This window comes from Lycium ferocissimum, chromosome 9, assembly GCF_029784015.1.
Source record: "Lycium ferocissimum isolate CSIRO_LF1 chromosome 9, AGI_CSIRO_Lferr_CH_V1, whole genome shotgun sequence".
Classification (NCBI taxonomy): domain Eukaryota; kingdom Viridiplantae; phylum Streptophyta; class Magnoliopsida; order Solanales; family Solanaceae; genus Lycium; species Lycium ferocissimum.
In genome coordinates, this window is record NC_081350.1 from 24,771,872 (window position 1) to 24,788,166 (window position 16,295).

Below are 16,295 nucleotides of genomic sequence, written 5' to 3' on the forward strand. Positions count from 1 at the left end.
CACAAAAAAAAAAAAAGTAGACGTCGACGAAGAATGTACCGAGTATGTAAAGCATGATCAACATCAATAAGAAAGCATAATAGACAACATGTGAAATGGCATATGATGGGAGATAATAGTATCATCATCATAACACTTACTTGCTTTTCATAGGGACATTCCATTTCTATTGCGTATCCGTGTACATACATCCATATCCGTATCTGTATACGTATCCGTACTCATTTACATTTCGTATCCGTTCTCGTATTCATAGTCATATTTTCATTCATTCCCATATTCATATCATATGCATATCACATATATTGCATATACTTAGCATATTCGTACTCATATTGATATCATATACATAGCATACCCGACCACGAAGGTTCGATGTTTCACATACCTGGCCCTACCAAGGCAGCTCAGTGTCATACATACCTGGCCCTACCAAGGCTAAGGGTTATCCGTACCCAACTGCAGTAGTGCGCCCGCATTAAATATATATCATAATATTAAAAAACTAAAACAAGAAAAGGTCAATAATAAAGGGTAAAAAAGGTACTTAAAAGTTCAATTGAGATGGGCGTGGGGGGTAGAAAAAGTTATATCATAATATTCAAGAAAAAGGTCAATAATAGAGGGTAAAAGGGTACTTCAAAGTTCAATTGAGATGGTGGGGGCAAAATTATGATTGGTGGTGGGGAGGAGGGGGAATGTCATTGTTTAAAGTCGGGGGAGGTGTTTAACTTTTAAAGCAAAATTAGAGGAAAAAATGATTGTCACCCATGAAAATCATGATATAATTTTGATCAAAGTTAAATAAAAATATTATTAAGGGAGTAAAAGAAACTCTATACCTATTTAAGGAACTGACAAGATATCCTAGCACTTAGGGTTGCATATCGGTCGGTTCGGTTCGGGTTTCAAAATTATCGGTTTAAATTATTGGTTATCGGTTTGTAGATATGTTAAACCGTTAAAGAACCGTTAAAATATCGATTAATGGGTTATCGGTTAATCGGTTATTGTGTGTTATCGGTTCGGTTATCGGGTTAACCGTTAAGATTTCACACAACAAAAAAATGGCTTAACCACCAGTGGAACCTGCTTTGTCTGTCAACAATCAGTTATACTTTCTATTGCTCCCAAATAAACTATGGGATGACAACCAAAGAAGATTTGATCAAGATAGATATTATGAAGCACGTAATGGAACTTTGTTAGCACAGTAATTAGAAAATGAGGAGTAATTTCCTGAGAGAATACTTCTTCCACCTCATCTATTAGATCAAATAATCATACGGATCTCTATTTTTCTTTTGTTTTAAAACTACTTCCTTTGAACATTGATATTAGACTCATACATCTCCTAATATTGAATCAAGCAAGATACTTAAATGATAATATATATGAAAGGGTAGAAGTGTAATTAATTAAATTATTATCGGGTTATCGGGTAACCCGTTAACAAAAATGGCCAACCCGCGACCCGAACCAATAAGCCAATAACCCAAAAACACCACCCGGTACCCGAACCGATAATCCATTAACCCGAACCATTAACCCAATAACTCAATAATCGGTTCGGGTTATTGGTTTAACCGTTAACATGCACAGCCCTACTAGCACTTATCATCCGTCTTTTCTAACTTCATAAAGGTTTTGTTATTAAATACATTGCATTAGAAGATAAGATGAGAATTGAATTTTGTTAAAGTAATACTATATGATTCAATGTACTTAAACAAGTCAGATTAAAATTTGTCATAAATATATTCTTCAAATTTTCCGTGCATCGCGTGGGTATGAATACTAGGTCGGTAAAAATAAAAGTGACGCAGAGTTGTTGAACTGTGAAGAAGTGTAGATCTATAATGCATTTATCTGTTTTTAAGAATCCGGTTTGAATGAACACAACATTTTTTTTTTCCTTATTACATAGGGGTAGGGGAAGGGGAAGGGGATTACAATGTGAGGATTCGAGCTCTTACCATCAAGATGAAAGTTCAAGTAGCCAATCAATTGAGCTACTAGACCCCTACAATGAACACAATAGTTTAATTGTTATAATAACGATATATCGTATTTAGTATCAATTACATTCTAATAAAATTTCCAGACTATTGTTTACATGTGATATATTCTGCTCAATCACCTTACATGTCTATATTTGTTAATTAAGAAGATGTTTATAGGACTATTACTCTTGGAACCTAAATTGACTTTCACTTATAATTGTGAAAAACAAATTTATTTTCTTCGCTATGAATTAAACACGTTATACAGGAACAAACATTCCGACTCTCGATCTAATTAAACGAGTAAACGCTCATCAATGACTTGCCAATATATCTCCAAATTGACGTCAACTTGTAATGGTGAAAAACGACAAAATTTAGCAGCTTTTCGGGAATTAAACACGCTATATAAGTACAAAGTTTCTGACTTTTGATAGAACGAGTAAATGTTCTAATGACTTACCAATTCATTTTAAAACAAAAGAGTATCACACGCAATCAACCGTTTTTAGTTGGCTCTACGACAAAAAATCTAATTAAACGAGTAAACGCGCATCAATGATTTACCTATTTATCTCCAAATTGACGTCAACTTATAATGGTGAAAAACGACAAAATTTACCTTTTCGGGAATCAAACACGCTATATAAGTACAAAGTTTTTGACTTTTATTAGAACGAGTAAACGCTAATGACTTACCAATTCATTTTAAAAACAAGAGTATCACACGCAATCAACCGTTTTTAGTTGGTTTTACGACAAAAATTATTCGTATGACCTTCCATAATTTTCTTTTAAAGATTTCTCTGAAGCTTCGCGAAATAGTTTGACTAGCATGCTACACTTGTAATTTATTACTATGAATTATCAGTATACATAACGTTTAATCATTAACATATTAGTACACATTACCTAAGTTGATAGTTGAGATGAGAGGTCCAATTTACTTCCTCCCAAAACTTTTATCGACATTTTTTTTTACAATAATATTATATTAATGGTGACAAAGCTTTTGCTAAGATCAAATGTGTGTATTTACTAAAAACTTATTTTAGGTAAATTTAAAACATTTGTTATAATTCTAGAATATTAATTTACACATCACCACAAATTTGGTAGTGAAAAAAGAAGGATCAAGGGAATTCACTACTGTCATATCCGTTTTAATTGCTAATTTCCTCAGTTTAGAAAAGCAAAATAGGAGTTAATTGTAATCCAAGAGAATCCTAACCAATTTTATGACCAATCTTCAAACCACACTTTGGGGTTGAAGATTTGAAGATTTGGTTGAGCATTTCTTAAACCTTTAATTCATTTCTTCAATTCCTTGCTTTGTATTGTATATCTAAGTGTGTAGTATTTATTTTCTTCACTTGAACCTTGTTTATGGAAATATTTTATGATTAAAGTGTTGGATGAAACTCTTGTTTTGCTTATGTATTGAATGATTTTTATTGCTATTGAAGTGGGTCTTTGTTGATTTAATTAATCTTGTTCTTTAATGTTTCTTAAGGGATTAGCTAACCCTAAGACTCGCCCATTTACTTTGATTGAGCTTGGAAGAGGAAATCTAGGTTGGGAAAGATTAATTAACAAGAATTGGGGTCATTAAACCCATCTTATAACTTGAGCTAGGAATAGGAAAGTTACTTGAAATTCAATTAGTTGTGCTTGATATCACACTCTAAGGCTTGGAAAAGCTTAGAGTGAAATTCATTGATTTGGTTGGAAGACTTTCAATGAGATTTTAGAAACCATTATCTATTAACATAAACCCGCTCTTAGTTGTAAAATCATAAAATATATTGGATCGTTACTTGAGAGTTCCTTATATCCAAGCCTGTGGTCATTGATCATTTTATTCGCTTTCTAGATTAGTTTATATTTTTGTCAGTTTTTTAAATCAAAAACCAAATATTGAAAAAGTGTTTGGCTTAGCTTAGTTGGTGATAATTCCTTACTTGTTTAAATCACCTAGTATATTGTTCCCTGTGGGATCGACCCCGACTCATAGTTGGGTAAATTATATTGCGATGACCGTGTACACTTTCTCTTTGAGGAGTGGATTTGGACGTTATCAGCTAATATTCACTTACAGTAAAAGCACAAACTAATAACTTTTGAGATATTATGACAATAATCAACCTGTGAAAAGACAAAAAATAAAATAGAAATACGAATGTATAACAACAAATATACAAACTTTTTAAAAAAATAAAAAAATATACAACTTTATTTAAAAATAATAAATTAATAATCTAAACATTACACAAATAATGAATACAGAGATGACGTCTTTTGGATTTGCATTAAACTATTAAGATAAATATCTGAATTTATATTTCAATCTCCCGTAAGATAACAACCAAATAAGTGATGACGAGGATAACATTGAGTAAACTGTTTTGAGATATGTGGTAAATTTGTATTTGGATTTGAATTCCTAAAAAATCATATCAGATATAGACCATTTTGAAATCTAACACCACATTCAACTTATATTTGATTGTATATCTATAACCTATTATAAGTTAGTTACAAATCTCCTAAAATTACGACACAAAGTACGTTAGCTTTCTCATGTTTATTAAGCTTGCTATACGGCTCATAGAAGAATAGATATTTAACCAAAGAACCATGCCTTATGAAAGAAGGGTTAGTCTTACATACCTTTCCGTTCAACTATTCTATCACTTGCACGTGCTTCTTCAATGCTCACGTTTCTACTTTCATTAGAGTTATACTATCATTAGAAAATCGATGACTTAGCATACATGACTAGAGCTAGAGAAAATTGGACAGCATCTCCTTTATTTATATGACTTCCTCCATATCACATATCAACTCCCAAACATCTATAATGACATTCACAACATCATAACAATAGCCTTTATTCACCTACATTATCCTTACTTCCCAATTCACTTCCAATCATCCATATTCATGGTCATATCACACGATTACGTTCATTCATATACAATGTCTATTCCATGTTCTCAATATCATTTATAACATGATTATAATCATAATGTATCAAGAATCATGACTCAATCCAAACATTTACTCAAAAGTGACACTATTCCCACATTCATGACCCATTTTCTATTTCCTTCTACAATCCAAGTGTTTCAACTTTCAAATACCTTAAACAACATGGAAATATCATAAAACTTACCTTAGATGGTGTAGGAATGAATCTTGGGTGCAAACACCTCACTTGAGCAAAACCCAGCCACCTTCACTTGGATTCTTGTCTTGGATGAACTTTAATGGGTTTCTTACACTTGATTTACTTGGTTTGATGAAGTTGAACACTAATACCTCTTGAAATCTTGTGGGAGAAATGTAGAGAGATGTTCTAGAGAGAAGGGGTGTGAAAGGGAAATGAAATAAAATGAAACTTGAATCCCTTATTAACAACACAATTCAGTCCCGACCATATTCTACGGACCAACATACGGTCCGTATAATTTATACTGACCGTATGTACGCCGTAGATTTGGTCCATAGAGGGGTGTCATTCTGGGTTGATTATACGGCTGAACATACGGTCCGTATGTTTTGTACGGCCAGTATGTTTGGCCGTATAATGCCCAGTCATTCCGATCTCGTTCTCATCGACTCGTTTGATCTCCAATCCTTATGGAACTTTCTTGACACTTGTTTATCACCTCATTAACAATCTAAGGGACGTTATAACTCTTCTCCAAAGCATCATTAAATCATCATTAACTTGTTACTCGTAAATCCTTTCCGATACATATCATATGCCTTGCCTTCTCTTGGCAAACTTTCTCGTCTATCATCAAGTGTCTTTGAAATTTTACTTAAGGTCATCAAATGTCATTCTTTACCTATTGAAATACCATATACTTCATGCTCTCCGTTAGTCTATTCGCTGTGCATCAACGGAAGATTTTTCCTAGGTGTAACACAAACTATGCCTTAAGGTAGAGTTTGCGGCAAACTATGCCTTAGCAAACTCTACACGGTAAGGCATAGTTTGCGAGAAAACTTTTTCATCAGTTTAGTTTGCCTGCAAACTCTGCCCCATCGTGTTAGTGTAACTGTTTTGTTTGGCATACACTTATATTGGCAAGACACACAGAAGATGTTTCGTAACAACTTAGAAAAGGAAACTAATGCAGATCAAGTTATAGGGAAGTCCGGATTGGAAGAACATGTATAAACCGAAGGACATCAATGTTCTTGAACCCTTATCTTATTCTCGCAAACTTATCCCTTGCCTCCGAGACTTGTTATGTCTGGCAGTGCTCTGTGCAATTGTACAAAGAAACCACTTGAAAATTCTAACCTTCCAAGTTCCAAGAAGCCATACTCCTGCTTTTTATGTATTCCTGTTGCCTTAATGCACCTCCGTATGGGTGTTAGTTATTTGTATCATCTCTCTCTGCTAGATTCACCTCTGTATAGGTGTTTGTGGTTTGTATAATCACTTTCCGTTAAATTCGGTGTACTCTTTATACCTTCAAAATTCTTTCTTAAAGCAGAGTTTTGAAGGCAAAATTCTGCCTTAAGGCAGAGTTTGAAGGCAATATTCTGCCTTGCAAAATTCCTTCTTTTTTTTAACTGAGCTGGGGTTCGAACCCAGAACCTCGGGGTATTAGGCGAAGGGCAAAAATTAAAGACAACCAATTTGAGGGGCAAAAATTAAAAACCACCCCAAAGGAAGGCCAATCCGCGCAAAAAAAAAAAAAAATTCTTCTCACCTAACGGCACTAAATAGTCCAATATTTTATGGGTCATTCGCACAAATGTCCCTCTTTCGGGGTGGTCTTTAATTTTTGCCCCTCAAATTTATGGTTTAAATTCTTTGTCTTTCAAAGATTTTTCGCGCAACATAGGTTTATATCTCGGGTGGCATAAGTTTATATTTTCGTATCATAATATCCTACAAGCTATGCCGGACATGGCAAAACTTTCAAAACTCAACATAAAAATGGCCAAAAACACATCAAACTCCACAAAAATAGGCACTTTATTAAACTCAAAAAGAATAAAGAGCATATGCCCCAGAAAGCATAACTCCGCTTCTAAACACTACAACATATTCTGAAGATACTACACAACTTATGTTGCATAACTTAATTCCTATAGAACTTATGTTGAGCGAAACAAAAGTTCAATTTTTGAAGATAAATGTTACAGAGCTTATGCCGAGCGAAACAGTTTTGGATATTTTTTTTGAATGAGCAGCAGAGGAAAAAATTAAAGACCACAAATATGAGGGGAAAAAAACTAAAGACCAGTGTGTTTGAAGGACAATCCATGCAAAAACTTCATATTTTGTTATTGATAATGGTATCCGATAGCCCAATTAACTTTTTAACTAAAATAATTGGCACCCTTGGCCATTCTCAATCACCCATCATATTAGTACTCTTCACGGTTCCTCACATTTCAACTTTCTTTTTTCAAAAGATGAACAAATTTGAGTTTTACCTCAATAATTCACTTGATTTTTTCCCATGGGACTATTATTTCCTCCCAAATTTAGAGGAAAACCTCAATGCAATCCCAAAAGATAAAGAAGCAATTGCAAGATGACAAAGCAATGTATAAGTTGAATGACTTGAAAACACTATGAAAGACCATAAAAGTTCGGTTCAATTTTTTTCGATCGCTGTATTTGCGATTTGTTTCGACATTGGATTTTCATAGAAACATCTTAGGTGATTGAATATAAATTTGGGAGATGTTGATGTAATTTGGGAGATGTTGATGTTTTGAGGTAGTTTCATATTGAAACTCGAGGTTGAACAAGACTCCACTCATGTATTCCGTGTATATCGCTATGTATATCAGTATACATCACCCTATATGTCTGTTTATCTCTTGTATGTCCTGCATATGTAGACAAGGTGATATACACAAAAATCTCTGTGTAATATATATTGATAATCAGATATATAATGTTGTGATACACACTGATATATATGTAGACAAGGTGATATACACATGTTGTAATAACACATTCCAGGTCTGAATTTTGACTCAAATCTAGTCCAAATCGCCTCTCATCTTTCTGGAACTTTGCATATAGTTTTGTCTTATGTGTTTCCAACGAACCCCAACCACACCAACTCCCAAAAAAAAAAAAAAAAAAAAATTTCAGATTTGAGTTTAGTTGTGATTTCAAGATTGGGATTTTAATGAGATTTTGTCAGTGATGAACTAAAAGGTTTTAATTAGATTTTTGCTATCCGAGTTTAGTAGCCAACTGCAAAGAGTTTACTTCTTTCACAAAACGTTCATCGTCATATACCATTAGCAGAGCCATACACCTTTAGATAAGAAAATATCTCCTTTAAAGTTGGTGTTCAACACTTATGTAAAGCTCATACTAAATTTTAAGCTCATTTGGGGTTGATCTGAATAATTGCTAGTCGAAATTTAATTTGTAAGCTGAACTCCATTATCAAAGTGATGCTCAATCTAACAAATTAGCTCTTCGGTTTTGCTCGAATCGATCATAAGCAGGCCTAGTTCTTAAGAACAACAACACACTCGAAACGAGTCCTAGAAGGGCAAGACAACCCCACCAGAGAAAAGTTGACAAGTAGCATTTCCTTCCCATACAAACCACTGAATCACTCATCATCTGTTGTGTAAAAGTGGCGCCATGAGCAGCATTATTATCATAAATGAGAGCAGCAAGGAAACCATAAACAAGTGATCCAATCGGTATGTTTGTGATGAGAATGTTGTGGTTGACTCCGACACTGTTTGGTCCAAAAAGTTCTGATGTTATTGACACTGCTGCCGAAAATATGAATCCTGAACTCAATCCAATAAGAGCTGTTCCTGCTTGGAGTGCTACCTCTTTTCCACTTGCTGCTACCAAGAAAAATGCTATTGGTGTTGGAACTAATGCAATTGCTAGCCAACCTGTCCTTGCGAAATACAACTTCCTGCAAAGTTCACTCAACTTCAATCACAACCCAGATCAGCATGTCTATACGCAAAGATGAATTCATGATCCAGAGTCAGTTGGTTCAGAACATGCGTGATCTTATTACATGTATTCGTTTAACTTCTTTTTTTTTTTTTTTTTGCATATGTATATATTATACGAGTCCAAAGCACTGAGTTCATTTCAACAACAGACTCGTCCTAAATCCACCTTTGCGCCTAATGGAACTATCCAAAGTGTCATGGTCCATTCCGTTCTTCCCTACCCCTTCATAAAACCAAAAGAAAAACACAAAACAGAAGAAAAGTGAGACTTACAATCTGATGAAATCTGGAGCTGCAGAGAGCAAGCGGCCAAAGAAGGAGAAGGAAGAGTAAAGTGTGATGAGAGTAGAAGTCATTGAACTATGTCCAAGTGATTGTGCTATTTGGCCAAGATTGTTACTATACACAAGCCCAATTGTTCCTCCACAAAAGTATGCAACATAATATAGCCAAAAATCCAATCTCTTTACCAGCATTCCTGCCTTGTGTTCTTCTCCAAGCATGAACAACTGATCCTTCTCAATTACTTTTCCACAACATCCTTCATCACTAACTCCAGCAGTGCCAATAATCCTCGTCAGGCTTAATGTAAGAGTCGGTCCATTACCATAGGACGTTACATTGATCTGGCTATTCTCGCGACTCAGTAACTCTTTATGAAATTCAAGATCGTCAGCATCAACGAGTAGGAAGCTGGATCCTTCAAAGGTAAAACTAGAGAAAATTTTATGCTGAAACCAATCCCCTGCATAAATAATGCCTGGAATTCCCAATGGAAGGACAAGTAGTAAAATGGCACCAGCAAAAATGACACGAGCCGTTGATGAATCAGCTGAATGGACAAAGAGAAGATAGAGGCCAGTGATTACAGCTAGGAAATTAAGTACAACGAATATGAGTTGTTCATGTTTGATGGCATTGGAAGGAAGGGGATCGATACGGGGTTGTCTAAGAATTGGAACAAGGGCTGCAAGTGAGGTGATAAAGGGAATGAAGGCATTGAGAAGAAGGTAAATTTGAGTGGAAGAAGGGTTTATAGAAATTGCAGCAAGGTTGTATAAAGCTGCACTAACTCCATTGAAACTCACAGTGAGTGCAAGTGCTAAAGGTCTGTTAGAAGGGAAATTCTTTATGCACAGAACAAAACAAACAGTGTTGAACCAAGTGATGCTGCATCCAGCTAACAAGCAAAGTAAAAATACCTGTCAACAGATTGAGCACAATTCAGAATATAGAGTCAGTAAGTTCATAATGTGTAATCTTATTATATGTAAACATTTTAAATTCTTGAACCCGTCTCCCTACGGTCGAGTTACCCCATGACCTCAAGATCAAGAAGAGCCAGCCATACATAGAAGACAAGGGAAGACCTTGCTCGACCAAATGAACGTAGCAGCAGGGATATAGTTATTTTTTTTGCATATGTATATAATTCACTTTCTAATTCTTTCTGTAGGAGTGAGCAGCCTATTTACCTTGTCAGTTAGTCAAAGGAGGTCACATATTACAAGCAGCAACGGAAGACAAGATGCAACCAAGAATATGATGATCCTTAGGAAATAATTTGTTTAATTTTTCTTTAGAAAAAGTGATTTACTTGGAGAGCTAGAAACCGGAAGTTGTTCAAAGGAGTAAATGTACATAGAGCTGAGGTAGTAACGCAGATTAGAAAGGACACTGTCGAGAGATTAGATTTACTTAGAACATCTAAGAAAGCACGTAAAAGGTTTATTGCAGCAGTTAATGTGTAACTAGATTTTTTCTGTTTTATTGGAGGCCAAATTTCTGATTTGTGAAATTAGGTGCTCTAGAGGTGTATTGTTTTTGGTTGTTAATGGTAATATTCATAGTTGTTACCAAAAAAAAAAAAAGTGATTTTAGTTGTTAGGATTTGTAAATACCAACGGTTTGAAATGGACATATATGATATAACTGATGAAAGATAGGTTCATGGACAAAAGGAATAGATGGAGGTTATAGTTTGGACTTTGGACCATACCCAAATGCAGCTCAAATAGAGCTTTCACAAAAGAATAACCCAAATGATAAAAGGACAAGTGTCTCTTTAGTGCCTGTTTTCTTCTGTTACAAACAAAACGTATACCTCTAGAAATATCCATTACTTGACTATACCAGAAATGTTGTTTTTCAATAAATTTTACATCGAAACTGTGGATAAGAACTACTGGTGGACAAAAAAAAAAAAGAAAATGATCTAAAAAGAGAACCAAAAAAGGAAAAAAGACCTTAGAGTTTTAAACTTTTTCCACTTTTTTTTAGTAGAGCACTAATTAGGATCATTCTGAATAAAGTTCTATTGCTGATGTAATGTATACCAGAGTTGTTCAATGAATTTACGTCACGGACCACTAATCTTCAAGTGGTTTTCAATATCTGTATTTTATGCTTTAAAATATTTCCTATAGTATTATACTCGAAATAAAGGGTTCATAGGGTTCTTCTCTCTCTGTCTGCACTAGTAGTTTCCAAAGAGTTTTAGGAACTACCTTGTCCCTTCGGCTTCATGAAATTATTTTCTTAAACTATTAACAGTTGTAATTAAGAAAACTAAAAACTAAGTTCATACTTTATACAGATGCCCTCCATGAAAAAATTCAAGGCAGAATACAGAGTGATGGGATTCATAAAAAGGATTCAAGAAAATGAATGGGGATTCAGTAGAATTTGAACACTTGATCTTAAGTATTTTTTTAACTTTATTACTACACTAGAATAAGAACTTGAACAAAAGAGTTAAATTCTTTACTTATGTATATTAACAGTATAATAACTCTAAACTACTAAATTATACAGGCGTTTGTAGTCCAACGGTTAGGATAATTGCCTTCCAAGCAATAGCCCGGGTTCGACTCCGGCAGACACATTTGATTCTTTTGTGAACTGTTTTTCCTTCTCTAACAGAAGGTCTATCAGGAAAAGTCTCTCATTATACCCTAACAGTCTCTCATTATACCCTATCTTATTTTCCAACTTATTAATCTAACTTTTCTAGAAATTATTACTTATAATTATATTTTAAGGATTCTTATGCCGGTGGTCTATTGGAAACTGCTATTGTTGTAATTATTTTTTAAGGGATGTCATACTGTAGACTTTCTGACTGAGTAAAAAGGAAAGCAAAAAAGAGAGAAACAATAATACTAACCACAAAATAAGGCAAGGAAATGAGGTCAAGAAGGACAAGCCATTGTATCCCATAACCAAATAATCCCATGAAAGCAGCCACGAACATGACGGACCACAACGGCATATACATCAGAGCCAACCCTGAGGACCATCCCAACGCTTTTCCAAGATCGGATGCTGTTGCCAGGTAGTTCAACTGCACTTGTGAAATTCCCAAAACAGCCTTCAATTCCGACGAGTAAGCTGAGAAGTCGAAGTTTGTTCCGGTGAAGGCTTGAATCCATATGGTTGCCACTAAAATCATCCATTTTCTTGATTCATGTCCTGCCATGCATTCAAACGCTTTACTATTGAAATTGAATAATAATAATAAGAAATGTGTAAGTCTATGGGTGTAGGAATTTGGAAAGAATTTGCGTTATATACGGAGTTTACGTGGCCTAATTTATATGCGTTCGTTGCTAAATAGATAAGTACTTTTAATGGGGCTTTTGATTGTGACATAAAGTGATGAAATGAACCTTCAATTGTTGTATATATTTAGTAATATCCCCACTGGACGTTGAGGTCATTAATAGTAAGAGAGTTCCTCTGTTTTGTAGAGTTGTTTTGCCCATCTAATTAGTTGGATCAATGGCCTCCGATACGAAATGGTTAAAGCGATGAAAATACTTCATTTATTTTTAATTTGTGTGACACTTTTAGCTTTTGGGATTCAAATTATAGTATAAATTTTGATTAACATTTTAAATATATTTTTCATCATATTGACATGAGAAGAATTACAACTTATAATATAAATTTTTTAATTTCTAATTTTTCTTAAAAAAAAAAAGATATTTGTGTTGATCTGATCCATTCTAGCTTCAAAGGTTAGTCAACTTGACTTTGGAGAAACGAAAAATGGCAAAGAAATTTGGACAGAGGGTGTAATAATTTGGCCCTTGCAGTTTATGTTGCAGTATATGATTGAATATGGAGTTTAAGAAATTAAAAAAGAAAGACTTTTAAAATTTATGTTTGGTTTAAAACATGTCAGAGATATTTGGACAAACCTTTAAAAACAAAATTCAAAAATATACCGTCCAACTTAACATAATTTGCATTCACATAGCCATATTTTTAATTTACATCCACATAGCTAATTTTTCTTGCAACAGTATTTATACAACATTATATGTTATTATATAATATTTATAGTTGTACTATATAGAAGAGCCGGTTGGCTCAACTTTTTCGTCGTCCGTTCCAATTTTTTTTTTTTAAAATTGTGGGCCCCATATATACTAAACAACAACTAATATTAAAAAAAAATGTGGGCCCCATATTAAACACTAACTAGTATTAAAAAAAGAAAAAGAAAAAAAAGTGGAACCCACCACCTCCAAACTCACGGGAAAAAAAAAAAAGCGGACCTCATATTAACAAAATCAAGCAATATTAAAAAAAAAAAAAGTGAATCCCATATTAAAAAAAACAAACAATGTTAAAAAAAAAAAGTGCATCCTATATTAAAAAATCAAACAATTAAATCAATAATGATGGATTCATTGCCACATGCGTATCAACCCATTAGTGGGAGCAAATGAAATTATTGTATAGCAACATACTTAAAATACTTATATATTAAAATAAGATAGAATTTAATTACTTTTTCATTTTTTCCTTACTCTCATAAATGTGAAAAGAGATTAATGTCATAAAAGAAAAAATAATATCAAATGGAGATCAAATAATTAATAAGGTAAATTAGTGAAATTATAATTCTAATTGACGTTTCCTTAAAAAATCGTATAAAAAACAACATGACAAGTAAAATGAGTTAAACAAAAAATATTTACTAAAAATTAAAAAATAGAAGTTCTTCATTTAAATAGAAAATCAAATTTTCACTTTGTTTCATTTTAAACATGTAAAATTAATAGAATAATTTGAATTAGAATTATCCAAATCAAAATTTGATAAAAAAAATTATATGTATTACTTTACTATTACTACTATATAGAAGAGCCGGTTTATAGAGGCAAGATCGTCGTCCGTGTTTGGTCTCACTTTTTTATTTAAGGGCAAAAAAATCCTTTGTGGTCCCACCCACTTTTTTATTTAAGGGCAAAAAAATCCTTTGTGGTCCCACCCACTTTTTTATTTAAGGGCAAAAAAATAACGTTTTATACTTTATATTACCAACTTTTCTAAAAAGTAGATAGAAATACTTTATTATATTTCTATTTTTCTACTATATAGAAGTCGGTTTACGTCTTAAGTAAATCGATCCTCTTAAAAAAAAAAAAAAAAAAAAAAAAAGTGGACCCCACACTAAAAACGCCAAGCAATATTTAAAAAAAAAAAAGGTGGACCCCACCCTCCAAACTCATTAAAAAAAAAGTGGACCCCATATTAAAAAAAAAAACGCGCACCCCATATATTAAAAAAACAAACAATATTCATATAATTAAAGATATCCATAAGTCAATAATAGTGGATTCATTCTATACACACGTATTAACCCATTAGTGGGAAAGAAATGAAATTATTACAGACAAAGAAAACATGGACCTCATATTATTACTTTTCTTCAAAATATTTAATTGCTGTATTTGCTATTCCACCATGTCATTTATTTGTTATGTTTACTAAAATAAATATACTTAAAATATATATATTTAAAAAATAAGATACAATTTAATTATTTTTTTATTTTTATTCTTACTCTAATAAATGTGAAAAGAGATTAATATCAAATGAAGATCAAATAATGAATAAGGTAAATTAGTCAAATTATAATTCTAATTCACGTTTCCTTAAAAAACCATGCAAAAGACAATATGACAAGTAAAATGAGCTAAACGAGAATATTTACCAAAAATTAAAAAATAGCATTTCTTCGTTTAAATAGAAAATCAATTTCTACTTTGTTTCGTCTTAAACATGTAAAATTAATTTAATAATTTGAATTAGAATTATCCAAATCAAAATTTGATAAACAATAATAAGTATTTTACACCTTTAAATTAATTGAATTAAAATTGAAAGTATCAACTGATGCTTAAATATTGCTATTATTTTATCTCAAAGAGAGGAAAATAGTTTTCTTTTAAACAAATCTTCTCTTTTAAAAAGTAATAATAAATTTTCATAGCAAACACGAATATAATAAAGTTTTAGATACGGAGCACAAACTGTAATGTTAAATTAATCGTATTTTGAACATAGTATGTATGTATATATATATATATATATATATATATATATATATATATATATATTATCACTATCTAAACACAACTACATATACATAGATACATTATAATCCGAAGTGTTGGGCCCGTGCGCAGCACGGGCATAGGCCATCTAGTATCTACATAAGCAGTGTATCTACGTTGTATATGAATAAAATAATAATATATAAAAATATATTTATCTTGTATAAAAGTGTATAATAATGAATAAAAATGTATAAAAAATCGCTAGCTATAGAGAGGATCTTATTCTACGATTAGATGCAATGTTTGTTCAAAACAAGTCTAATCTCCATCAAATTACTTCATATTTTGTAAACAACCTTCTTACAAAAATATATTCAATTCAAATCCACTTATTTAAATTTTTTCAACAGTGGTGGCTAGCTCACATTTCTAATATAATTTTCACTACCCAAATCTTACAAATCTATACTCTAGCCACAAATTGAGCTCAAACACCACAACAAATTGAGTTTGTCAACTAACAAATCAAGCGGCAAATGAATTGAAAAAGAGAGATAAGGAAGTGACATAGCTTTCAAATTATAAACAGTATAAGCTAATTCAGATAACGCCGGAAAAATATGATTTAATTTGATTATAAGCATGGGCTGGTGACTGAAAAGTGTAAAAGTCTCTTAAAAATGCGTCACATACAGGAGGATTATAATTTTGAAATTCAAACAATTTTCATTTGACAAGACCTTAATTTTCCATTTAGTATGTTTAACAATTTGTGACCGTTGGTTTTTCTTCAAACGCAGTTTCTTAATACCATAAAGTTTCATCAATCGCGGGTTGGGAGTGAGTCATCAAAGAAACTGTCACATGGTAATTCTATAATAATATATATAAATATCAGAGAAAACTCCAATTGGGTTATTGAATATGACAGAAACTCTTTGAATTGTATAGTAGTAAATTA

The 16,295-nt window shown here is 32.7% G+C and overlaps 1 protein-coding gene and 1 long non-coding RNA gene across 2 annotated transcripts; both read right to left on the reverse strand.

Annotated features, from left to right (window-relative positions):
* Positions 1-8,368: 8,368 nt before the first annotated feature.
* On the reverse strand, positions 8,369-12,557 carry LOC132029991 (protein NUCLEAR FUSION DEFECTIVE 4-like). Its single transcript, XM_059419436.1, has 3 exons — positions 12,148-12,557; positions 9,255-10,183; positions 8,369-8,935 (listed from the first exon to the last, which is right to left on the reverse strand). The coding sequence occupies exons 1-3, from the start codon at positions 12,457-12,459 to the stop codon at positions 8,455-8,457; spliced, it is 1,722 nt and encodes a 573-aa protein (XP_059275419.1). The 5' UTR covers positions 12,460-12,557; the 3' UTR covers positions 8,369-8,454.
* Positions 10,389-12,133, reverse strand: LOC132029992 (uncharacterized). The gene is made up of 2 exons (XR_009407967.1): positions 11,794-12,133; positions 10,389-11,747 (listed from the first exon to the last, which is right to left on the reverse strand). It is a non-coding gene; the product is annotated as an uncharacterized LOC132029992 (long non-coding RNA).
* Positions 12,558-16,295: the final 3,738 nt, after the last annotated feature.

Bases quoted from the DNA above. Each gene is read 5' to 3' on its own strand.
- LOC132029991 (XM_059419436.1), bottom strand. From the start codon at position 12,459: ATGGCAGGACATGAATCAAGAAAATGGATGATTTTAGTGGCAACCATA. The intron at 10,184-12,147 runs GTTAGTATTATT...ATCTGTTGACAG, and splicing joins TTTCCTTGCCTTATTTTGTG to GTATTTTTACTTTGCTTGTT. The intron at 8,936-9,254 runs GTAAGTCTCACT...TGAACTTTGCAG, and splicing joins GCTCCAGATTTCATCAGATT to GAAGTTGTATTTCGCAAGGA.